We start from the raw sequence: 24,517 nt of genomic DNA on the forward strand, positions 1-24,517 counted from the left end.
TTGTCCTGCATAACTCAATTTATGTTGCTCCACTGTGGCGCACACACACACACACACACACACACACACACACACACATAGTTTGTAAGGATGTTATTGTGTCCCTGTTATTTCACTTTTACCCTTGCGAGAGACAGATAAATAATCTGTGTAGCAGAAGCAGAAATATCCTGACTTTAAGTCCCAAAATATCCATTGATATTCGATACATCTATTGATTTGCCTGGTAAATGTTTGAGACTTTCATACTCCGTTTGTTGTGTAGGCTGGTGACACAACATGACGACAACATTCTAATCAAAATGCAAAACATACGGATGGAATTGTATGTCGAGGTATACAATATGGTGTAATTCCATTTATGTTTGATTTCTGGTCTCTTTCAAATAACTTCTCATCAGATTATAATTGCATTTTCTATACCATATGAATTAAGCAAATGCATGCAAGAGGATATCACAATAGTTGAAAACAAATTTTTATTTGGACAAAAGTAAATATTAAAAATGAATTCCCTTTACCACAAAGGATTATAAGTTCATATCAATAGATACATTTCATTTGGTGCAGCACGCTGAAGAGTTTGCATATGTAAAGTTACATTTAAACAACATTGCAACCTCTGCAGTCTTGGCACTTCAGAAAGATATACATTTGAGCTTAAACATAAACTTACTGGTATAAAAAAAACATACATATTTCTCTTTTTTCATTAAAAAAACAGAATCAGAATCCTTCACAGTCACACTGAGCACCTGAGGCTTCATATGTTGGATACAACTAAAACATAAAACAATATCTATTTACTGTTGGTTGACATTTGGCACAATGCTGATTTCAGAAGCTATCAGCTTAACTGAGAGGCCAGCAGATGGCAGAGCTGTGTCATCTGGTTGTTCTGTTCACGTCACTGAGCAAACAACACTGCCTGATATCAGTGATTATCACTCACAATCGTCACTTACACTTCTACTACATTCAGCCTTTTCCTACAAAACGTATTGGTCCTATACTCTACTGTTACGGTAAAAAAAAAAAAAGGATATAGAGGTAACTTAGGTCAACGCTGACATAGGCGTTATCTGTATCAGCACAAAGTGTGTTATCTTTTGGCACTCTGAATCCAACCATGGTGTTATAGGTGGCTAGTATTATACAGAATAAAATAATACAAGAGTATATGTTAAATTATAAGACTGCATAAAACAAGAAACATTAGATATGTCACTGTTGTGTAAAGCAGCCAGCTGTAGAAGGCTGTAAAATAAGTTGATCAATGCATCAGTGAAAAGAAAAATGAAGTATCGTGGAAATTTCAAAAAAGAGGTAAAGTGTTATGTAACCTTACGACTGCTGCAGACTGCACACCAGAAGACCTTAATTATTATGGAAAAATTCAATTTGGCTGTGAATATGAACCGAGAGTGTGGGGAATGCTCTATGACAGCAGCTGAAACCACACTTCACTACAGTCCGAAATTGTATTTACCAGCGCTTGATGATACATACGGCAACACAACACAGACATATGAGCACTATTAATAAATCAAACAAACTGAAGAGTAAACAGTGCCACTGGTGATATTAAACACATTTTAAGTGCAAGTCCCATTTGACAGACTTTAACCTTTTGCCGACTAGGCCTATTTTTAGCCCCCTGCTCGAAAATTGCATACTCCTACTCTCTTGAGTAAACTACCCAAACTACAAGGTCTATTTTAATAATTTTGATGGTCTATACAGGTAACACTTGTGAGATGTGTAAATATTGTGTAAATATTGTGTATATGTTACTGGTTAAAAACTGCTACACTTATGGCACAGCTCAAGTTGAAAAAGTTTCAGATTCGCCTGAAAAAAAGCACTTTCATTGATATTTCTTTGGAATTATTGCAGAATGAATCCTACAAACACTACTGTGTCATAGCACAACAGGGTTGTGGTCTCTCTAAGCTCATTTGACTTAGATTGAGTGAAGCAGGCCAGCATAATAGGAGGTCAGAGAAATGAGCATTCGGCTTGAAATTCTGCACTCACTCATGCTCTATTCTAATTTTATATACTATATAACTATATATTTCACTTTTTTTATCACTCATATTATTCAATACATCCAAATACAGATGTTAGGAATCATTTTGAGATTCCTATCATCAGAGCTCTCAGCCATAGGATTTTCTCAGTCCCTGTGTGTGTGTGGCGCTGTATCTCAGCCTATCATCGGTCGATTTCAGTGAATAAGCCCTCCTTCGACGCGTCAGCGTATATATTTGTCTGCCTCAAATATTGATATTTGTCTGCCTCAAATATTGATTTGAGGCAGACATAACGCCGATTTCTGCCCAGGATTTCATGCTTTTATGCCACGTTTTTTTAGATGCTTATATTAGTAGTCTATAGTTGTGTTTGGAGTGTGTAAAAGGTGACTTATATGATAGTGTTGCCCATACGTTGCTGTTTAATCCGGAAAAAAAACTGGACAGATCCACAATATTGACGAACAATAAGGCTATTTTCCGAACAATATTTTCAGGGGTGCTGGGGGGCTCGTAGCCAGAAGGTTAAGAGGAGGCACTGATGGCTCGCTGGGAGGCGAGACTTCGACAGTGCAGGAAGACAGAGAGGGGATGGATGAAGGTGACCAGGCTGAGCAGCGTCAGAGCAATGTTCACCTGCAGACACATGAAGGGAGAGAAAAGAGGACGCAGTGAGAGGAGAGTTCATAAAGATGGTGATAAAGGGAGGAGAAGGACCAGAGTAAGGTTTATAGTTGTACTTACATATAAAGGGTTTCCATCCAGAGGTCCATTCACCAGGGCCAAGCATGGATACTGCAGGATAGAAAACACTGCAGACAGAGCCATGATCAGACCATACAGCTTCCCAAAGTGGCATGATGGGAAACTACAAACACACACACGCACACACACACAAATAATAAAACATGTTACGATGTCATTATATGCAGATACAAGAATACTGAAGTGTAGTCCCTAAAAGACGTGTGTGCTGTGTGTATTCGTGTGTTTTGTTCTCACGCCACACTGATGAAGGCTGCGTTGCCGCCGTAGAGGAAGGAGCGGTTGACCACCTGCAGGACGAAGGTGAAATACTGAAGCGGCAGGTATGGGATGGAGGCACAAATTGAGAACAGCAGACCCTGGAGCGCCGTCAGGAAGAGAGAAAGCACCGAGGCCCGCAGGTCTGCTTCCCGTTCACTCTCTCCTACAAACAGACACAAGAACAAATGAAAACACATCTGTTCCTCCACAGAGAAACAATTATGATGAAAACGCAAACCTGAGAAATAAGTAATTTGAAGTAATATGTCTTTTTCTTGCCCAATTTTGTTCGTATAACTTCCTGAAAAGGAACATGAGGTTGGTGTCCAAGGTCCTTGGACTGCTGTTTATCCACCACAGTCATTAATGGGACTTTTTCAATTAATATTGATCATCTCTTTAGACATGCAAGAGCCCACTGACATGCTGGGCCCTGAGAGCACACCTGGGACACACTGATAGTAGGTCTGCCATGGCTGTGGCCTGTTGGATTCATTACTAGACGTTTTTAGTATTAGTATGTTACCTGCAGCACGAGGTTTGCCCTTGTGTCTGTCCATGATGAGGCCGTTCCAGGGAGCACACAGCACACCACACAGCTGCGTTATAGCAAAGGCATTGATGTACTGGCTCACTGCAGGGACACACAAGCAAGGACAAGATGCTTAGAGACAAAAGACTCAACAACAGTTCTATTACTATTTCTATATTACTTCAGTCACGTCCTTTACAGGTTAACTGGTAAGTATTCATGGTCCCAATAAAGAAAGTTTGCACAAACGTCTATCTTTGCTCAGACAGGCAGACATGGTGATCTATCTTCTAAAGCAGCTTCTTGCTTATACAATATTACTTCAGTCCCGTCCTCTTAAAAAGCACAGGGTAAGTGGTCAGTATCCATGCAACTTCATGGAGCTGATAAGAAACGTCCATCTTTGCTGAGACAGGCAGACGTGATGTAGTGTGTGTCTACCCAGTGACGGCTCCCCCGCCGTCAGCCGCTGCAGCATGGGGTTGAGGGTGCCGATGAAGAAGTAATGTCTGAGCTGCATAATCGATAACCAAAGCAGCTGCAACACGAAGAACCTGGTCATCAAACACTCACGGAAACTCTTCTCTGAGAGAGACGAGGGGAGAACAAAGAGTTTGATGAAGAAGAGGAAACAACAAAGATGAAGAGAAATAGATTATATGATTATTTTATTCAGTTACGTATTACTATGTATCAATCCATGTCACAGTAAAGTAAAGAGACCTTGTTGCACAGTGACGTTCTTGTTGAGGTGCAGTTCCTCCGTCGCTGTTGGTGCGTTACCGTTTGTCTCTAAGCTCAGAGTCTTTGATTTACCACAGGTCATCCTGACAAAGGTCAAAGGTTACAGTGGGTAAGCCACAGCCTGAGAGCATTGTGGGAAATCTTACTTTAATTTACCCCCTACAATCACATAGCAGCATATGAAGGATATTTCCATGGAATGTGGTATGCTGATGTAAAAATAAACTGTACTGCTAAGATAGAAAAAAGAAAAAAAAACATTGGCACGTTAAAAATCAACAGCGGCTAAACTTCCTTATTATCTTTATTCACTTCATGCATTCCTGAGGCCTGTGTGAGGTGTTGATGTGTGTGTGCGTGCGTGATTATATGGTTTTGTACCCGTATGTGTAGTCATCAGGCAGCGGGTAGGGAATGTGGTGTCTGGGCATCAGGAAGAAAGTCCTGAGGAGGTGAATGATGCTGCAGGCGGACAGGAAGAGGAAAGAGGAGCGGAGAGAGACGCCAGCCTCGTGTAACAGCTGCAGGAGAAGATGTCAAGATTATCGTTACATTATTAGATGGGATAAATATATTTAATTGTGAATGTGTGTGTGAATGTTTCTCACCTTGACGACAAGGAAGAGAGCTGACGAAGAGTCGAAAGCCCCGTTATAGAGAGTGATGATGGTGGAGCGACGTGAGCCAAACAGGTTTCCTACCTTAAGGAGAGACATTTAAATTCATTTAAACAGATGTTGCATTTAAGTGTCTAGATATCCGGGGCTTCCTTTGCTTTGGTGCATCTACTCTTCTGTCAATCGGCATAAAATGTGCTCTTGCTGTGTTGAATTACTTGCTTGAACATGAGGATTTGGTTTTAAATCGTTTCCCGGAGAGAGCTTTGTGATTTTTTCAACAGGAGCCGAATCTGAGAAAAAGCCCTGCAGCCATCAAAAGTTCACTGAGGGCAGACTTTTTTGTTTGTGTTCTTGTTTAGTGACTTTTTTTGTGATTTAGTGAGTAGACAGACACTACGATGTTGAACATCAAACCTCTGTCTCTTTGAAAAAAATATTTTACAACTGCGTTTCTCAGTCTCTCCTTACAAATGGGTCACAGTACAATTTAGAGTTAGTTGTTTTTGATCATTTTCTACTTTAGGTGATACTCCACTGACAGAGCACGCAAACAGGCATCCAGAAAAAGTCAAATGAATAAAAAGATGTACCACCAAATTTTAAATAATGAGACAGAAGAATTTGATGGACTAACAGGACAAGCTTTCATTTAGTTTTTTCACTTTCCCTTGCAGCAATTTTTGAATTACAATTTAGAGCAAATATCAACCTTCTACTGATTCGGAGATACAACAATGTGAATTAGAGCTAAAACAATTAAAAGATTAGTCGAACTTCAACAACAATTTTGGTTCAATTCTCCAGTCCACTTTGAAGTTGTGCCGCTTTTCTCTGTTTTATGAAATTATTTGTATTTATATATAATTATTATTGAATATTTGGGCTTTCAGACTCTTGTATGGATGAAATCAGCTATTACAATATGGGCCATGTGGAACTGTGACTGACAGCTTTCACAACTTCCGGACATTTCACATAGTAATCAATTAAATAATCAAGAAAATAAGAAATGAGTTAAGAATAAAACTGACAATAATCTTTTTAATCTGAAGGACTGCTTCAGTACCTGCATGTTTGTTATCAGAAACAAGATGCCACCTGCTGACAGGACGGAGAGAGCTGGGAACAGCAGGTTGGCCGAAGCTGAAAACATAGGAAAAAATGAGCATCCAAAGCTGTTACAACTTTACTCTTATTTTTTAAACAGTGAGGCTCCTGAAGAAAGCCCCAAAACAAAGAGAAGGAGAAATATTTTTCACCTGCAGTCGAGAAGGCCACCATCAAAGTACCCATGGTGTACAGAAATCTGGAGGGAAAAAAGAAATGTCAGTGTTTTCAGGTAATTTGTCTGATGTTCATCTTGCTTTATTGGGAGCTGCACAGTAACCAGCCACAATATGTTATAGAACAAAGAATTTGGGATAGGGACAATTGGTTTTAAAATTAATGAAATTAAATACACGTTCAGTCAAAAGCCACAAAAAAGCAAGTTCTTTTTCTGCTGTTAGAAGAAGTTTGGCCGGCTTTCTAGCAAAGATCTATTCTCAGCTCCACTTGCTGCGTCTTGTCCAATTATTTGCATTCCTTTGCCTTTTGTTTTCCCTCCACCCTCTGAGGCAGTATGGAGGGCTTCTTCTTGGTGGGAACATCTGCACAAAAAAACTCAACATATTTCGTTCTAACATTCCTCCATCCACCGGTGATTTATGGTCCTGACCTTTCTATTTCTTAAATATTCTTTCACTCTTCCTCTTTCCATTTCATTGCCCTTTGTTTTCTCATAAAACATTTTCTCTACATTCTGCATTGCTAAGTGTCAGGCTCTGGGTTGTACGCTGCATCTCTATTCTTGTTGCTGTCTGGAAACCTCAGCTACTTTACGTAACATCCCTCGAGGGAGCTACTCTGGCCTTTCGCTTTTCCAGCTTTCCTACAGTACAACTTGTCAATTATCTTTAGCAACAAACATTTTTGGAAATCCCTCAGACGGAAATTCCACAGACAGCAAATTGCCTCTTTGCACTGTAGTATTAGCTTAGCCACCACAGGCAGAGAGAGTTACAGCCATGCAGGGGGATTATGAATCTGTCTTTCGTGAAATGTTTGGTTTATTAAAAAACCATCAGGCTGCAGGGACTCTTTGTTGTGTTTAGTTTCATTGATGAATCCAAAACTGAAAGTTACACCAAAGTAACCAGTTGGAGTTTGTTTATGTTTTGGGTATAAATACTCCCAATGTAAAAACTATTTAGTAAACAAGTTCCTTGATTTTTAAGCTTATTTCTTTCTTAAAGTCAGTGTCATATAAAAGCCTGCTGACTAAAATAAAGAGATTGGAATATTTAACTTTGTGTCTTCATTGAAACACTAAATTGTGTCTATTGTCTGCACAGCTTAGAGACAAACAGACACAGACGTAATGTCTGTGATTCTTAGAGCTTTAAAAAGTATCCTCAAAGATTTTGAAAATAAAAATCCTCTTTGAAGTGGTATCTTGGTGTTTAAGTATCAAAATTAAACAAAATCCATGTTAAAACAATTCAATCATTGGCAGAATAGACATATGATGATGCAGAATTAGATGATGCATTGAATCTCAGTGAAATAAAATCCAATCAAACTGTCGTATTAAACCATCACACCAGTCAGTACACATGAAGTGCAACCTACAGGGAAAAAGTACTTGCTGCACCTCACACTTGTTGCTCAATAATCACACTAATGATGAACCTCTTGTTGTTGTTCTTTACTACCTGAATGTTTGTCATTTCATTCCTCTAACTACCCAACTGGTGGGATTTTAGTCCTCTACCGAGTCACTGTTTTGATGAGAAATGACACAGGAAATCTTTTAAATCCAATGACCTGTAACTCTTCAGTAATTAAAGTTTTGTTGGACTCACATTCCAAAGAGCCGAGCCACTGTAGTACCAAACCAGTCAAAGAGGAAGCCATTAGGCAGCGTCAGGAAATTGTTCATAAAGGAGGCGATGGTGAAAACAAGAGAGAACTGTTCGTCCTGTCCACTGCAATCTGCGCATAAAACATAGACAGAGAAAGAGAGAACCATGGATTCTTTTTAAAGAACATAGTGTGACATCTTGGTATAATGGAGAAGTGGAAGAGGCCCTGCAAGACACAGATGTCAGCACCTAAAGACCCGGTTTCTTAACTGAAGACATGTTCACATACTCTGTTTCTTGGAAGGGTCGTTTGAATCAGGAACAGCTTCTCGGAAGGGTAGTTTAAAACAAGAACATAGAAACCACAACTGACTCACAGTTGAGCTACCTGCATGAACCAGATAAGACCAGACTAGACACATCCTGCACATGGGAGTCATGTGAGGCGGAGGCCTCTGTAGGTATAAAAGGATGTTGAATGTTGTCGTTGAAGCTCACACCATGACAGCTGAATGAGTATCTGTGGTGCACTCTTCCCTTGCAAGCAAATAAATGGACAAAGACAACTTTGAATCTTTTGAAGACTTTGTTATTGATTTGTGAACAACTCTCTCTTCTCCCGATTAACATAGAAATTTTCCATCACAGTGGCTAACCAGGTGACAAAGGTCAGAGCACACAAAAACATTTAGATTTGTAATGATTATAGAAATCCAGGTGATGGGGCGCCCTCTCTCCCTCTTTCCTGTCTATCATCGGCTGTACTATCTAATCAAGGCAAAAGGAAAAGCAGCGGAGGTGAGGATTTCAAACTGACCTAAGACCTGCGTTGCATTGACTCCTGTGGTGTTGACGCATCGAGAGCTGAAGTAGCCCTCCGTCTTCAGGATAAAAACAAGCGAAGCCCATCCGAACACGGCTCCAGCGAAACACAGACACTCCACCAGACCCGTAGCAAAGGTGAGGCCGCGTCGCAACGACAAGCTGTTGCCAAGACCCGGCATGGTCCCTCACACACAGGCAGGAAATTCACCAACAACTTTCACCAGCATGGACACATACGGATGTCTCCTGTCACTGCGCCTGCCAAACAAAGGAAATAAAAAGTGAGAAATGTAATTTTGATACATTTGACACAATCCTGTTCTGCACCTTTGAATACATTTTCATAGAAAAAGAACATGACCTGCATGACATGTCAAAAGCCCTTTAATGGAAAATCTTAAAGTTGCACAAGTAAGACATGCGCTAAAACATCTAGACACAAAATATTGTGCTTGAGTCCAGGCCATAAAGTGAGTCATCTTCCAAAAAAAAAAACAGACTTCTGCATGAATTCAGATGGAAACCTACTGGTAGGTCATGAAACTCCCATTTTAACAACAATAGGAATCAATTAAAACATGCAAACATGGATTCTTAAGAGAGTAAGCTCCTGTAAAGTCACAAAAAAACAAAAAGCACAGTTGTTAAATTGTATTATTCTCCAGTTTACTACTCACAGTTCAGCCTCTGTAGGTCTCCTCAAACGTTCTCGCAAACCACACCTCTGTCACCATAAAGGACAGCTCGTCCTTCCTCTATCACACCAGTTCCCTTCCTCTGCTCCCTCCCAAATGTGTTTCTCTTGCTCAATTAACATCTGTTGCGCAGCAGAGAAAATCGCTCTCCTCTTGCGGTGCTGTGTGAAAATAAACACTTCTGCAAGCCAAACCGCAGGAAAGCTGCCACTGAATGGATATTATCAGTCCGTAGAACGTAACATAACAGTGTAAAAACCTTTTTGAACCTTTTAAAAAAAAAACTATACCATATGACCTATTCTGATTATCTTAAATCATGCAATGAGTCTGTGAGTTATTTATTATGTTTAAAGTCAGCTCAGCATTATATTTTTGCTGAGTCTCTCAATTCTGAAGTATTTTCATGCATTTTCATGAGAGTGAGTGAGAGTGAGTGAGTTACACCTGTGAGACAGAGCTGAGATGCACACCAGTACAAAGCCAGTGCAGACATCTGCCTAGATGACAATGAAGACGTATCTGTTGTGTGAGATGTGCAAGTGAAAAGAACGTCAGATACACCTGCGGTCTAGACGGGGGGTTAGCCAATTTACTTAATTATCCCCATAGGTAAATATGTCTTGCATTCAAATGCTGCACATGTGACATGTTGCACTTTTGATGATTAACTAGACGTTATTCTGAACAAATTCCACAAATCAAAAAGAGTTACTGGCACTGATAACGACAAACAACAACATGACAATGATATCACAGGACCAGCAACAACAGAACAAATTATTAAAGACACAAGATCATTTGGCATTGGCATGTCAGCATGTTATCAAGTTACTTAAGTCCACTGAGTCACCCAGCTGTGGCATTATCAAAGGAATCATGTAAGAATACCAAGGCAGACTCCACTGAGACTCCAGAGACTATTGATTATCATTCTGTTGATGATAATGGTTGATTTCAGTGTTTGACCTTCGATTTAATTGATGAAGATGGATGCAAAATGCACTAATGGCTGCCTGTTACATGATCTTCGTTATTGGGCCCAGATACTTAACACAATGTACAAGGCTCATTGGCTTTGATGCTGTTTTTTATTTCAGTGGGCTCCAGCAGGTCCAGGGAGACGTCACTAGCTGAGGTTGGAGATGTAAATCTTTGTTGGAAGTCTTATGATAAATACAACACCCCTCATGAGACCCAAGTTGTATGTTTTACCAGCATCATCATCCGATCACAAGACACAGATATTTTTACGCACACAATGTGTGGAAACAAGCTTGTACCCACTTCCTAAAACAAATGGCCCAGTGTTACCGAAGGCATTAACCCCCTACACATCTATATGTGTGTACGTGTGATAGAGCCTGCAGATACCAACTGCACAGATCATCAGCAAAGGTCGAGAGCCACATGACTTCTATCTCATCACAATGCAGATTTGCTACAGCTTAAAGGATAATGCTGCCATTGTTTAATCTTTTGACTTTTATCAACAAATTACACAATGACCTATGTACCTCCATTACGGTCTTGAAGCTGTAATAACACATTAAAGCCGTACTGTTGCACTGGCTTACATGTTCTTACATTAAACAACAGAAGCCCCATCAAGCTGAACTTTCAAACCAAGTAGCCTACACAACCCAATGCAGGAATCGGGCCTCCCTCACTCAAAAAGCTGTGCTTGCTGTGCATTGAATAGCAGCAGCCTTGGATAGCCAAAGCTGAACTGAATTCCCATCTTATATAAATGTAATGCGGGTTGTGCCATATATAAAGTTGCATGCTTTGTGTAATGGTGACCCGTAACATTGTATTATTTTGCAACAGCGATTGCTTCATGCAAACCAGGCATACAGGTTTAGCAAGTTGGCAAGATGAAATGTGTACTGACTAACAGCCCAAGGTTCTTTGAGAGGGACATTACCTAACCTGACAAACAGATCCTAAACATGGGCGTAGGTTTGCATAGGGTCCATAGGGACTAGTCACGACCAAAGTTTGGGAAAGACACAATTGTCCCCACCAATGTTTTGTTGATTTCAATTGCCTGTTAGAAAAAATATTTTTGCACAATATATTTGCAAACTCATTCGTATTATTATTAGTGCTGGGCAAGTTAACGCGTTATTATCGCGTTAACGCATTAATTAATTAACGCCGACAATTATTTTATTGCGCGTTTTATTAATTTTGAAAGTCTGTTGCTCACTGGCAGCGGTGGAGGAATGGAGACTACTGGACATCGCTGCGGTAAAGTCAGCAGACACTCAGATCTCCGTGGTCAACTCAGCAGACACTTATGTTAGTGCACCTATAAGAAATTGCACCTATATGAAATTCACGGTAAACGCATTCAAACGGCACAGATCGGGAGCGAGCGAAGGACTTTGAAAGGTAGCGGAAAGATTAACGTGAGACAACATCCGGTTTCTTCAGACGAACATCCGGTTTTCAGAATAAGATGCCAACAAAGTATGAATTATATTCACATTAAGTATAAAACATGCTACCTGCATCTCGTGAGTTAAAGGGAAAATACACCTAAATTGTGCGTAAAGTGTCTTTATTCTTTGATCGCTGGGTAACCATAATTACCTCGCAGTTACAGCATTATATTGATGAACAGTAGAACTGCATTCACATGCTCTGACTGTCATGAAGACACAAGACAGACATTTTTGCTGAAACATTTTATTCCTGTTGCACAGCAGTGGAACGTTTCACATACAGTCAGCACACTGAGCACAGATAGTGAAGAGATAGAACTGCTACTGTGTAAAGAGAATACTGCTGTTAAAAAGCACCTGATTTGTTTAAAGTGTTTGCAAAGCAAATGTTATTGCCCTTTTGTTCATATAGCAGTACTTTTAAAATAAAAGTGCGCAATACACTACTTTTGAATTCATTATTGAACTTTGCCATAACAATGAGATTAATTGCAAAAAATCCATGCGATTAAAAATTGTAATCGTTGCCCAGCACTACTAATAATTGCATAAAGGAGGAAAGCACTTTATTTGTAGCCTATTAAGTGTTGCAGAATAGATTTATTTATTTTTTGTCTTTTTTGGCTGCACAACTGGGAAAAGTTTTTTATATATATTTTGGATATAGAATATACTGTTACTGTATATTGGCATTTTAGCAGAACGTTTTTTATTCATTTATGTAATTATTTATTATTATTATTATTTATTTGGTGCAGAATACTGTTTTGTATTTAAACTAAGGTTTTATTACTGTTATGTTAAAATCAGTTCCAAGTTACACAAATGTTAATATATTGTAATAAAGTTTGCCTGATTTTGGAGGCTTGATGGTTCTGGGGAATCTGCCTGTTGGTAATCGATCTTTAACAATCTAACAATCTGATTATACTGGTTAGTTATGTTTGCAGAGACTTCCCACAATTTCTTTTCATGAAAAGCCTTCTTGGGACATATTTCTTGGGAGTGGAAATGCATCCTGGGAATGCATTATTCCATTGAGGGACCTCATGGGTTTAAACGTAATAGTGTGTGCATCTGTGTGTGTGCATTTATATAACCAGAAGTGTAGGAAAAGTGTAAATATCAGCAATTTTAAGGACAACTAACGGTCAGATGTCATCTCTCATTTTGTTATTTAGGAAATGGCAGAGACAACCCACGAGGCTCTTTTTCTTCATCTCTCTCACTACTTCTGTTTTGTAAAAAAAAAAAAACCTTTTGTGGTGAAAGAGAAAAATGAAAGTCACATGCGAGTTAGAAGACAATCCTAAACATTTGTATCTAACTTTGCATGCCTCCATCCGTTATCCTTCCCAAGGTCTCCGGGACTGGAGCCTATTCCAGCTGAGATTGAACAACTTAGAGTCAACATTTAACCTAAACTGCAGCTCTTTGGACTGCATGAGGAGACTGGAGAACTCAGAGAAAACCAACACTAACACATGGAGAGCATGCAAACTCCACTAGCAGTCCATTGGGTTTCACCTGAAACATTAACTGTGAAGATAAAGTGCTGATTTTCAACTTTGCTCCTGTTTGAGGATGTTCCCGTTTGTATTTGGTAAAAAATAAGACACAAAACCACTTCACACAATCTCAATTTATCAGTATGTTCTTTTCTATGTAACTTGTATCACTTAACTGTGAATATTGTGTGCATGTAGAACCTGAAAATGCAGAACTCGACACCAAACAAAGATAGCCTCTGACTTGCTGTTATCTCAACCTACGCCTTTCTCCCTGAAGCAGAAACAGCAGTACCTGTCAAGGCCTGTGACATGAAGGAATCACTTCAATTGACGGTTGATTCTGGATGTTTGTGATTATAATGTAAATACTTGGATGGTTGAATTTCTCACAAATTGTTTATTACTTATTACAAAACTCATCTTATTAAGTCGCATGTTGTCTCCTTATGCAGTTCAACAGAGGTGGAGGTGTGACGTCTGTGCTCCACTTCATCTCCGGAGATCTTGACATGTTGAAATACCATATCAACATTCCTTAGCTTGCTATGGAGTTGCTTACAACTCGCAAAAATAGCTAATGCCTTAACCTTATAGATTAATGATGTGCATATGTAAACCATTTTGGGTAATGTGTTGATTCGATAAATTGGTCACCTGACTTCAGTCCAACTGAGCACCCGACTGAAGGGAAGAAGCCCCTCAAACAAACAAAGTGAAGCAGCCTGCAGAGCGTCACTAGGGAGGTGTCAAGGATCAGAGGCTACAGAGGATTTGTAAAGTATAAAATATGACGACCTTGAGTTCATATTTCAGCTCAAGTTGTCCTAGTATATTTCGAGCCCTTAAAATTTGAGATTTATGCATAAAATGTTCTTTTAAGCTCTAGACTCAAACACAAAGGTGTTTGCTGTCGGAGCTCTAGAAATGTATTTATTTTAGGAAAGCAAACTCTTTTAGCTCAGCTGCATGCGTTTTGTTGTAAAACCGTTAAATATCTAAAGTGTATTAATTCAGAAAAACATTTATGGCCTGTAATCCTATTTTAGATCCACACATGTTTATGACCCCAGCAGTTGAGATCTTAAGTTATGTAAATATGAATTGTGTGTGTTTTCAGGAATATGTGAACTACTTTACAAGCCTCTAAAATTATTCAAAATGAATGATCTCAGATAAGAAAATCACTAACTGAGCTGCTCACAGTTATGCAACTTGTGAGGTTCACAAAGAAATAATAGTTTTGTATTAAGCAGTCAAAAGAAAAGAAAAGGGAATTACTGCTTTTGACTGAAGAACCAGACACCTCGTGAGTATAGTGTGAGACTACACATAATTCAGCTACAGTTCATTTAAAGGGTGACCGAGCTGTTAATGCATGTTGTATAGTGAGATTCAACAATGCAATTGATTATCATGGTTTTAATAGGACCTGGCTGGCTAAAAACAACGCACAATCACTCACACGTCTCGCATACTTCAAGCAGCAGACAATCGGCATTGCTACGTGGTGCAGTGCGAGTGTCAGAGCCCTGTGGGCATGCCCACACTGAACTGTATCCCACATTGGCAGTCCTGTAATAAGCTGCAAGTAAGAGATAAGCATGTGCACGCGGTCACAGGAGAGAGACCGATCTATATTCAGTCAATAGCTGTCAGACATCTTTTCGTGGGAGGATGTACACTTACGCGATGTTCTGCCCTCCTACAGTGATCCCGTTGTCCACACCATCCACAGATTGTTTGTCCCATACATTCAGAGGTAAAGACCCGGCGGGGAGGACCCACATGCTGCAGCCGCTGCTGTCACGGTGGACGGAGTACAGAGTCTGTCACCGCTGGTCTCTGAATGCTTCATGGTCCAAATGCCCCTTCTTGCTCTGCTGCTGGAAACAACTTGCATATAGACCGATTTGTGTAAATTGAGAATTAACCTGAGGAATTAAATTATATTCAGTATTACCAAATTAAAGTAATTAATCACTTTTCTTAAACCGTATTTTTCAGAATAGATAAAAGATTAAAGGCTGCAGCCTTTCCACAGTTCATTGAATATAGGCTAAAACATTGAAGTCAGTATATTAATTGAAAACTACACTTGGCTGTTCAGTCTGTTGGCGCCATCTGGTGACCAATTAGCAGCCTTGTGACAATTAGTATTCCCTCTAATAAAGTCAGACGTTACTTTGATAAATTGACCGCTACAGCAGAAGTGTAAAGTATTTTAACCCTTGTGTCGTCTTAGGGGTCAAAAATGGCCGGTCACTATGTTTAACAGCATAGGAAACCCCTTTAATGATCTTTTTTCAACTTGAAATTCAATGACTTTTCCTAGAATGACCCCAACATGAAAAAAAGTTAAACATTGCCTTTGTTCATATTTCCATAAAAGCTGTACACATCTTGTCTTAGGGGTCATTTTTGACCCGGTAGTTATAAAATCATTTTCATACTACAGAAACCATTTAAAAAATAAAAAAATAAAAAAATATATAAATAAAAAAAACACCACAACACACATTCATACACAAACACGAAATTGAGATTACGTGTGCTACTGATTGAACTCAGGGAAAACAAAAACTCTCGAGAATATGCAGCATGTCCCCTCCATGACCCCACACCTGGCTGAAGTTCACAGACATAATACAAACAAGATCAGAGAGAATAAACATTTCCTGAAAGCATTGTTTACTAATGGGGAATGCAGTCAGAGGCTATAGAGGTGCTGCAGATGACAGCACCCCCAGACAACTGGAAATGGATGGATGAGATTGACCTGCTCGGGCTGCTATTCTTAGCAGGTGTGTATAGGTCCCGAGGCGAGGCTGCATCTAGTCTTCGGGATGCAAAGAGTGGAAGGGCGATTTTCCGTGCAATGATGTCACTGAAAGTCTTTCATACTTTATCAAAAACGATACGATAATCGTGAGTCAAGACCTGCAACAGACAAACTTGCGGCCATAAGAGAGGTCTGGGAGAAGTTGATTCCACTGATTAAACAGTCTTTCTGCACTGTGAAAAAGAAAAACTTAGATATTCACAAAGTTTGTGATGAATGACAGGTTGTTTCTTCATGCAAAATAGATTTGGGCTTCAGAATGCAATCAAGCTGTTTTATTTTAGGAGTTTAGTGAAGGCGGGTCATTTGACCCTTAGGACAAGTAGTGTATACAGAAAGTGAAGACAAGGGTTAAGTACTTGCACTTTGTGACTTCACCTACAGCCAGCACTTACTTTGCAGGGTGAGGTTTTAACACAATGTCCTGAGAAATATATGAATTACATTGAGATCCCAATAGCACATGAGTGAGCGCCAGTTTAAACAAATGTTAATCCGTAGTGCTACAAGAGTAGGCGCCATTAACTTTGGATATTCTGCAGTCAATACTGCAGTTTCTGTTGTAGACACAAGGTCCAGTCTCAGGTAAGGCAACTACTTTACGCCAGTCATAATTTTCATAGCAGTATTCAGATTCGATGCACACAAAAAAATTTGAATAGCTGTATACTGATGGTTGCTACTTTAAACATTAAAATTGACTTTCAAGGTGAAAGAGTTCCAGTAATTTTAGAAACCTTCTGAAGAGAAATGCTATATTTTTCCTTTGACACAAAGACCCAAGCTGCAGACATGAAATGTTAAGAAACTTACACATGCAATGAATTTCTGAGAAACATTAAGAGTTTAGAGCACAAACAATCTGATATTAGGAAATAAGACCAGCCAAACACCAACCTGAGATTTCACTTTTATTGTATTCAAAAGGCTTCATACACTGTAGGAATCCACACTCAGTATCCACCCTGAAAGGATAAGAGAGACATTAGTACTAGTTACACAACCTAGTCATCATTTGTGCAAATACATGTCATCAACATACCTTGCCCAGGTTGTGGCCACCAGCTTGGATGCCAACTGGCTGCCTGAAGCGTCCATGGGAAGAGGCCGGTCCACCAGCCTGTGCGCCACCACCTTGTCTATAACCAGCCATCACAGGATAGGGATCCTTAAAGCTCTGGGGGTCTACAAAACGAGTGAAGGGCTCCATCGGCTGCTCGGGAACGTTGTCTCTCACATAGTGAACGTCATCATAGTAGTTGCTCCCATGCTCGTAGCTGTTGCTGGCGTGACTGACTGTGCCTGGAGGATACTGGCCGGTCAGGAACATGAAGTCGTAATAAGGGTAGGGGTAAGGGTAGGGGTAAGGGAGAGAGCTTCCAGCGATGTTAGAGTCTGGATTAGGTTGGCTGATGAAGCCTTGTCCAGCATACTCTTGCTGCAAGAACAGTGGTGGAGGACCAGGGAGCCTGCCTTGTTGCTCAGTCTCCCTCTCGTTGTTGCCATAATCAAAGCTTTTCTCAAACTGGGACAATGCTCCCGCCTTGTACATTGGTTCAATTGGTCTCACTTCTTCAGGGAAAACTGGAGCCAACGCCTCACCTCCAGAGAGACTGGGAGAAGCCCAGTTGTCTGAGAACAGGAATATAGACTAGCATGAAACTCACATTTGTTTAAGACATGGGTCAAACAAAGACTTGCTCGTGATTATGGCCGTGAACTTAAGTTACCAAATTGTAGAGTTACAGAACAATAAGCATCAGATTTTTTACCTTGAGGACCAGGTTGAAAAGCAGCTCCTGGTTGTACAGAGCCTGCAGGGCTTTCCCTCACTGAAGTGTCTCCGTATCCTGAGAACACAGGTCCAGAAGAAGAAATGGAGGCAACAGATGGTACCGGTACTCTTTGAGCAATAGGCTGAGGGACACTGGGCCCCGGCTGTGGTTCAGCCTGATAAGATGGTGCGATGCCTTTAGAAGGAGTTTTGTTAGGCATAACAACTGCAGGTGAAAACGGGCCAGAAGGAGCTCCCTGGTACGAGCCCAAAACAGGAGCAGCGTTTGGGTAACTGCTGCCATAAGAAGCGCCGGGATTAAAGCCTGCACAAGAAAATACAGATTAAATCAGAAGTGAATTAAAGTGAAACATGTTTTACTAGAGTGAATGATACTTTACCTTTCTTATAAGGAAAGCAGCAAATGTCCACAATCAGCAGAGCAAAGAGGGAAGCCCTGAAATAAAAAGACAATATCAACAAGTGTTCCCCAGTAACCAGTCAACGTGAAGAAACCCAGCTACTTACCCTGAGAGGAACCGTGCAGTCACCATGTTGAAGGACAAGGCATGACAAGCTGTCAGATGTGGAGGGTTATAAGAGTTACCTTAGATCAGAACTAACCAATCAGAGCTTAACGAGTTAACGACAGACAGCTGCTGAATGACTCTCAGTAGATGGATCAAACCTCAGCAGTTACTAACAGGAGCCAATATTGACATCTAAAAAACAAAGTGGGGGGGACATATGCACATGATTCATTTACGTATTGACAGTCTGATATAAGGAAACAGGACTCATCAGACTCCAATCCCTTTGTTGTTTAATGTTTATATTTAAATTGACTTACTTACTACAACTTCATGTTCCTGACCGGCCAGTATCCCCCAGGCTCAGTCAGTCATGCTAGCAGCAGCTACGAGCATGGGAGAGACTACTGGGAAGATGTTCACTATGTCAGACTATGCTCCCTACAACCCTGGAAAAAGAAATCCAAACACTTGTATAAAATGTGGCTCAGAGGAGGCGACATTACTGTATGTGGAAGTTTCTTTAACATTACCTCTGTCTTCGTCTTTGCATTTTGGGTCTTTGTATCCTACAGGCAAAATATTGTATTGCTTTTCAATGGAGAAACTCTGAAGCACCAACTGAATCAAGAACATCCTCTCAAGCTGCGTGGCCATAGAAAGAAATGCATGTAACTGAAGGCCACCTCCAGACATGAATTTAAAAAAAGGATATATAGTGATTCTTTACAGACAACTTTGAAAATAAGTTGCACCAACCAGCTCTTTACTTTCCTGCAAATGTAGTTTATGCACAGCAAAATAATGCCCTGAACACATACACGTGTTTTGTGTATAAAGCTAAATATCTTTTGTTTCACCTTTTGTGTCCTAATCGGCGAAAACACATCACGATCTGCTCTGCTCTTAGGTTCTGCTTGATATTTATACTTTCAAAATCTCACCTGTCAACTGTCCCTCATTGTCACCTTCTTTTCCTTGTGTACTTAGTTTTTTGGTGCTCCCCTTGTCTTTTGTCAGTTCGTCTTTGTTGCATAGTCGCGACTTGGAGACAATCTTAACGGTTTTGCCTACCTTCTTACTGCCTGCCACCTCGACTCTCATTCTATAAGTCTGTTATGTTAAAGAGAGAGTCTTTTTAATTCTTCTCCTTTACTGTTACAACTTGTCATGACAGTGAGGCAGGTTATAGCAATGATACTCTTTGTATTTGACAACAATGAATTCTGTGATATTTGTGTCGTTGGAGAAGTTGGAAACATTGCTATTTGTGGTAGACACATAAGGGTATTCAGTGTTGGAGAGCTTGAACACAACATATCAGGGAGTTACATGTGCTGAAACAAACCCATCCCTGGTGTCCCCTATCATAACAATCAATACAATTAGTGGTCACATGGTGGCGCCAACAGACTGACCAGCCCAAGTGGAGTCTTCTCTTCACATATTGAATTCAATCATGTATCTTATTTTAAATTCTATGAATTAAAATGATCAGACTTTGAGGTGGTACAGCTGCAGCCTTTTAATTAATTCAGATCTACTCTGAAGACAAATTGTTTATGAGAGGTGATTAATGGGTCCACCACAAATTGGATTATTTTAGTTATACTGTATGTAACCTATAACTGTAATTCAATGTAACACCATTCAAAATGTACACAAATCAATCAATTATAATTATGTAATTTAGTGTTTTCAGCAGCAGAGGAAATGAAGGGGCATTTGGACCTGGAGGAAGCATTCAGAGAGGAGCAGCGATACGAGCAGACTCTCTGTTAGTTCCAATACCCATACGGCCATACTATTTATTATGTCCCAGTATATACAGCGGTGGTCTCACTGTTTGCATTCATGTGGAGGTGTATGTGGTCCTTTAGTGTAAAGCGGTTGTTAAAAGAGTGGGGACCTGTAAAAGAATTACAGGCCATACATGTTTGAGAAGACCTTTCTTTAATGTTTTACTTGTGAAATAATAAACCGAACTATTTAACAATTTCAAGTGCAAGTGCTTTGCAATAAGACAAACCAAAACAACATGAAAACAAAAACACATAAAACTGAGTTAAAACAATAAGAATCAAAAGTCTTGTGTTTAAGTCTAAATCTTAAAACAACAAACGTTTATACCTTGACCTCCAATTTTAATGATAACAAACGGACTCTCATTGACAATGGTTTAGTATTCTTCTGGGGTTAAAATATGTTTCGATTGAACTTTTAAAACAACAAGGTCGTCATTCCAGGTGTGGCTCAAACCTTGTCAGAATTTTCCATTGTCTGTCAGTGGATTTAATCAAACTGGCCCAACCAATGTCACTTTCTCAGCTCCAACTGTTTTACAAATAAATGCTCAAATGTATTCAGGGAAAAGTAAGAAACTTCTTTTTTTTCTTCCGGTGTGACCAAAAAGTCTGACTCTTCTACAAAACAATGTCTTACTGCAAACAATTCTGTCAATATTAATTGTATTAATATTCACCAGCAGCTGTCTGTCGTTAACTCGTTAAGCTCTGATTGGTCGGTTCTGATCTCAGGTAACTCTTATAACCCTCCACATCTGACAGCTTGTCATGCCTTGTCCTTCAACATGGTGACTGCACGGTTCCTCTCAGGGTAAGTAGCTGGGTTTCTTCATGTTGACTGGTTACTGGGAAACACTTGTTGATGTTGTCTTATTATTTCAGGGCTTCCCTCTTTGTTCTGCTGATTGTGGACATTTGCTGCTTTCCTTATAAGAAAGGTAAAGTATCATTCACTCTAGTAAAACATGTTTCACTTTAATTCACTTCTGATTTAATCTGTATTTTCTTGTGCAGGCTTTAATCCCGACGCTTCTTATGGCAGCAGTTACCCAAATGCTGCTCCTGTTTTGGGCTCGTACCAGGGAGCTCCTTCTGGCCTGTTTTCACCTGCAGTTGTTATGCCTAACAAAACTCCTTCTAAAGGCATCGCACCATCTTATCAGGCTGAACCACAGCCGGGGTCCAGTGCCCCTCAGCCTATTGCTCAAAGAGTACCGGTACCATCTGTTGCCTCCATTTCTTCTTCTGGACCTGTGTTCTCAGGATATGGAGACACTTCAGTGAGGAAAAGCCCTGCAGGCTCTATACAACCAGGAGCTGCTTTTCAACCTGGTCCTCAAGGTAAAAAATCTGATGCTTATTGTTCTGTGACTCTACAATTTGGCAACTTTGTTAAGTTTACGGCCATAATCGCTAGCAAGTCTTGCTTGACCCATGTCTTGAACAAATGTCATTGAGTTTCATACTAGTCTATATTCCTGTTCTCAGACAACTGGGCTTCTCCCAGTCTCTCTGGAGGTGAGGCGTTGGCTCCAGTTTTCCCTGAAGAAGTGAGACCAATTGAACCAATGTACCAGGCGGGAATGTTGTCCCAGTTTGAGAAAAGCTTTGATTATGGCAACAACGAGAGGGAGACTGAGCAACAAGGCAGGCTCCCTGGTCCTCCACCACTGTTCTTGCAGCAAGAGTATGCTGGACAAGGCTTCATCAGCCAACCTAATCCAGACTCCAACATCGCTGGAAGCTCTCTCCCTTACCCCTACCCTTACCCCTACCCTTACTACGACTTCATGTTCCTGACCGGCCAGTATCCTCCAGGCACAGTCAGTCACGCCAGCAACAGCTACGAGCATGGGAGCAACTACTATGATGACGTTCACTATGTGAGAGACGACGTTCCCGAGCAGCCGATGGAGCCCTTCACTCGTTTTGTAGACCCCCAGAGCTTTAAGGATCCCTATCCTGTGATGGCTGGTTATAGACAAGGTGGTGGCGCACAGGCTGGTGGACCGGCCTCTTCCCATGGACGCTTCAGGCAGCCAGTTGGCATCCAAGCTGGTGGCCACAACCTGGGCAAGGTATGTTGATGAAATGTATTTGCACAAATGATGACTAGGTTGTGTAACTAGTACTAATGTTTCTCTTATCCTTTCAGGGTGGATACTGAGTGGATCTATACAATGTGAACAAAGATATCTGAATTTAATAAAAATGTTGTCCAAAACAAAGTAGCTGGTTTTCTTTAAGCTGACTGTTACTGCGATGGAATTGTTGTATTAATGGTTTCAGGTCTTCCCCCTCTGCATGTCTGTCCTGGACATCTGACCTAATAAAACAACCATATGCAGCTGTGTCCCACCTCATATTTGACATCGCCAGGAAAGAATGTTTTGTTAGCTCCCTCGTGGAGGTGAGGATTTACAAACCAGGAAATGTGATGGCCCAGTAGATTGTGTGAGCAAAACATGAGGGAGAGAACTGATGGAGGAGCTGGCCTATGGTGGCACAGCAGTGAGGTGTGGCTTGGCAGAACCTTAAGGGACCCACAGAGTACTGGAATAAAACTCTTCATTTGGGTTCACAGGAGGTTACTTTGTAGAAATGTCATGTTTCCAAAAGATGTACGACCTTCCATTAGCTCAGTAAGATTCATTTTGTTTCTTCCGATTATCAGTCTGGACTTTTTTGCAGTATTTTTCACTTCCCAGAAAAGGACTGATCTAATGGCCTGGACACAAATAGCTCATATTGCTTATGCAACTTTAAGATTCAGTTTTTTTTTTTTTTTTTTTTTTTTTTTTTTTGTTTTTTTTTTTTTTTAGGAGCTTTTGATGTCTTACGCAGGCGTCATTCTTAAGTAAAAATGCCATTGCTTTAAAGGTGCGGCTCATGTCAACATGTCTTTTATTTGCCAGGTGCTGTCATGTGTCTATGCAGGTGAAATTATCACTTTTGTGAGGGACTGTGCCGGGTCTTGTGAACAGCTTGTTGGCTCATCTTGATTACAGGTCTGGAGTGTCTGTTTTGCTGGAGCGGTGTTCAGATGGGCTCTTTTTAGTCTGACTGAGGGCTACTTCAGCTCTCGGTGCACCAACACAGGAGTAAATGCGAATCTTGGGTTAGTTTGATATCCCCACCTTCACTATGTTTAATTCTAAGCACCTAGATTTCACCTGTCTAACAGTGAAGGTCAGAGGCCTGCATAGAGTTGTAATTGGTTAATATGCCTGACCATACATTTGTCAACCTTGGTTCTCTCCTGTTTTGTGTCTACAGATTGCAGTAGACAGGATGAATTGTTCACCTTCTCCTCTTGTATGTTATTTCCTGATGCTTCCTCTTTGACCAGTTTGGTCCTTGCTTGGCTCTTTGGCATGTGAGTCAAACCACTCTTTAATCATGTTCGATAAAAGCTTCAGTTATAAACAAATGTATCGTATCAATGGAACTATGAATAAATAGAAGAAAAAAATATTACGCATTGATAACGGGGGACCACCCTGGGATCAGAGATCAATCAACTGAAATGTTGATACTGTCTCAAAAAGGGTTGTTTACTCAGAATGGCAATATTTAAAGACTGCTTTACATTCATCAGTTGAACAGTGAAGGGTTGAATCTAAGCACTCACCATCACAACCAGCTGGGATCACAACACACATGCACAAATCATCAGACTACTGCTCTTTAAAAGTATGTTGATTAAATTCAGCAATACCGACCAATAATCGAACTATTCTACAACTACCATAACAAGTATGTGTTTAGGTGAGTGTACGTGAATGTGTGAAAGGACGAGGAAGGAGCGAGAGGAAGCAAAATGACGGACGTGACTGATGAACAAGGAGATAAACAATGGTGGACGTGGTTTTCACATCAGTGATAGCACAGTAGCGTATAGAGCAAAGCTGAGGTATATGCTCCCACATTATCCGTTTCTTTGAGTTGGGTATTGATGCACGAGGGTGTAGGTTAGTAAAGGAGAGAGAAATCAAAGCGTTCAAAGCAAAGATGTTGGGATCTGAGGGCTTGGAAGGTCCCTGCCGGCCAATCCTCAAGCGGCTTCTCTTTGACTGAATACTGCTGACTATCCGAGTCAGCCGAAACACTGTAAAATCTAAACTGTAAAACTCCTCGTCCATAACATCCTCTGCACTCATATTTTTTAATGTCATTTCCTCCACTGTAAGCTAAACTAATTTGAAGAACAAATATGTTTTTGAATGG

The 24,517-nt window shown here is 40.4% G+C and overlaps 3 protein-coding genes across 13 annotated transcripts; 1 reads left to right on the forward strand and 2 right to left on the reverse strand.

Moving 5' to 3' along the window:
• Positions 1-465: 465 nt before the first annotated feature.
• On the reverse strand, positions 466-15,191 carry LOC142962430 (equilibrative nucleobase transporter 1-like). 5 transcript variants are annotated; one of them, XM_076102911.1, is made up of 13 exons: positions 15,029-15,191; positions 8,679-8,944; positions 7,862-7,991; positions 6,218-6,264; positions 6,025-6,101; positions 4,947-5,039; positions 4,720-4,859; positions 4,318-4,421; positions 4,036-4,179; positions 3,589-3,696; positions 3,039-3,225; positions 2,781-2,848; positions 466-2,672 (listed from the first exon to the last, which is right to left on the reverse strand). In XM_076102911.1, exons 2-13 carry the CDS (start codon positions 8,863-8,865, stop codon positions 2,530-2,532), a joined length of 1,428 nt encoding a protein of 475 aa, XP_075959026.1. In that variant the 5' UTR covers positions 8,866-8,944; positions 15,029-15,191; the 3' UTR covers positions 466-2,529. The 5 variants fall into 5 exon arrangements, with proteins under 5 accessions (XP_075959026.1, XP_075959024.1, XP_075959025.1 ...); XM_076102909.1 differs by having other exon boundaries at positions 2,781-2,904; positions 15,029-15,188; XM_076102910.1 differs by lacking the exon at positions 15,029-15,191 and adding an exon at positions 9,364-9,510 and having other exon boundaries at positions 2,781-2,904.
• Positions 8,230-23,104, forward strand: LOC142962434 (uncharacterized). Of its 7 annotated transcripts, none has more exons than XM_076102916.1 (7): positions 8,230-8,967; positions 15,051-15,101; positions 21,023-21,101; positions 21,173-21,228; positions 21,305-21,631; positions 21,779-22,368; positions 22,446-23,104. In XM_076102916.1, coding segments are annotated over exons 1-7 (1,116 nt in total). In that variant the 5' UTR covers positions 8,230-8,966; the 3' UTR covers positions 22,458-23,104. The 7 variants fall into 7 exon arrangements, 6 of the variants coding, with proteins under 6 accessions (XP_075959031.1, XP_075959035.1, XP_075959032.1 ...); XM_076102920.1 differs by lacking the exon at positions 15,051-15,101 and adding an exon at positions 10,482-14,120 and having other exon boundaries at positions 8,312-8,967; XM_076102915.1 differs by lacking the exon at positions 8,230-8,967 and adding an exon at positions 14,128-14,930.
• On the reverse strand, positions 17,135-19,589 carry LOC142962530 (uncharacterized). The gene is made up of 4 exons (XM_076103071.1): positions 19,430-19,589; positions 17,954-18,031; positions 17,224-17,813; positions 17,135-17,146 (listed from the first exon to the last, which is right to left on the reverse strand). The coding sequence occupies exons 1-4, from the start codon at positions 19,587-19,589 to the stop codon at positions 17,135-17,137; spliced, it is 840 nt and encodes a 279-aa protein (XP_075959186.1).
• Positions 23,105-24,517: the final 1,413 nt, after the last annotated feature.

Source organism: Anarhichas minor, unplaced genomic scaffold, assembly GCF_050575085.1.
Source record: "Anarhichas minor isolate MPS153535 unplaced genomic scaffold, ASM5057508v1 ptg000028l, whole genome shotgun sequence".
NCBI lineage: Eukaryota > Metazoa > Chordata > Actinopteri > Perciformes > Anarhichadidae > Anarhichas > Anarhichas minor.

Excerpts from the sequence above, each read along its gene's own strand:
- LOC142962430 (XM_076102909.1), bottom strand. The coding sequence starts at position 8,865 with ATGCCGGGTCTTGGCAACAGCTTGTCGTTGCGACGCGGCCTCACCTTT. Across the intron at positions 6,102-6,217 it reads GGTGGCCTTCTCGACTGCAG|CTTCGGCCAACCTGCTGTTC; the intron begins GTGAAAAATATT and ends CTATGTTTTCAG. Across the intron at positions 2,673-2,780 it reads TGGATGGAAACCCTTTATAT|GTGAACATTGCTCTGACGCT; the intron begins GTAAGTACAACT and ends ATGTGTCTGCAG.
- LOC142962434 (XM_076102914.1), top strand. The coding sequence starts at position 15,017 with ATGTACACTTACGCGATGTTCTGCCCTCCTACAGTGATCCCGTTGTCC. Across the intron at positions 21,229-21,304 it reads CTGCTTTCCTTATAAGAAAG|GCTTTAATCCCGACGCTTCT; the intron begins GTAAAGTATCAT and ends TTTCTTGTGCAG. Across the intron at positions 21,632-21,778 it reads TTTTCAACCTGGTCCTCAAG|ACAACTGGGCTTCTCCCAGT; the intron begins GTAAAAAATCTG and ends TCCTGTTCTCAG.
- LOC142962530 (XM_076103071.1), bottom strand. The coding sequence starts at position 19,589 with ATGAGAGTCGAGGTGGCAGGCAGTAAGAAGGTAGGCAAAACCGTTAAG. Across the intron at positions 18,032-19,429 it reads CAATGAGGGACAGTTGACAG|GATACGGAGACACTTCAGTG; the intron begins GTGAGATTTTGA and ends CTGTGTTCTCAG. Across the intron at positions 17,814-17,953 it reads TTTTCAACCTGGTCCTCAAG|ACAACTGGGCTTCTCCCAGT; the intron begins GTAAAAAATCTG and ends TCCTGTTCTCAG.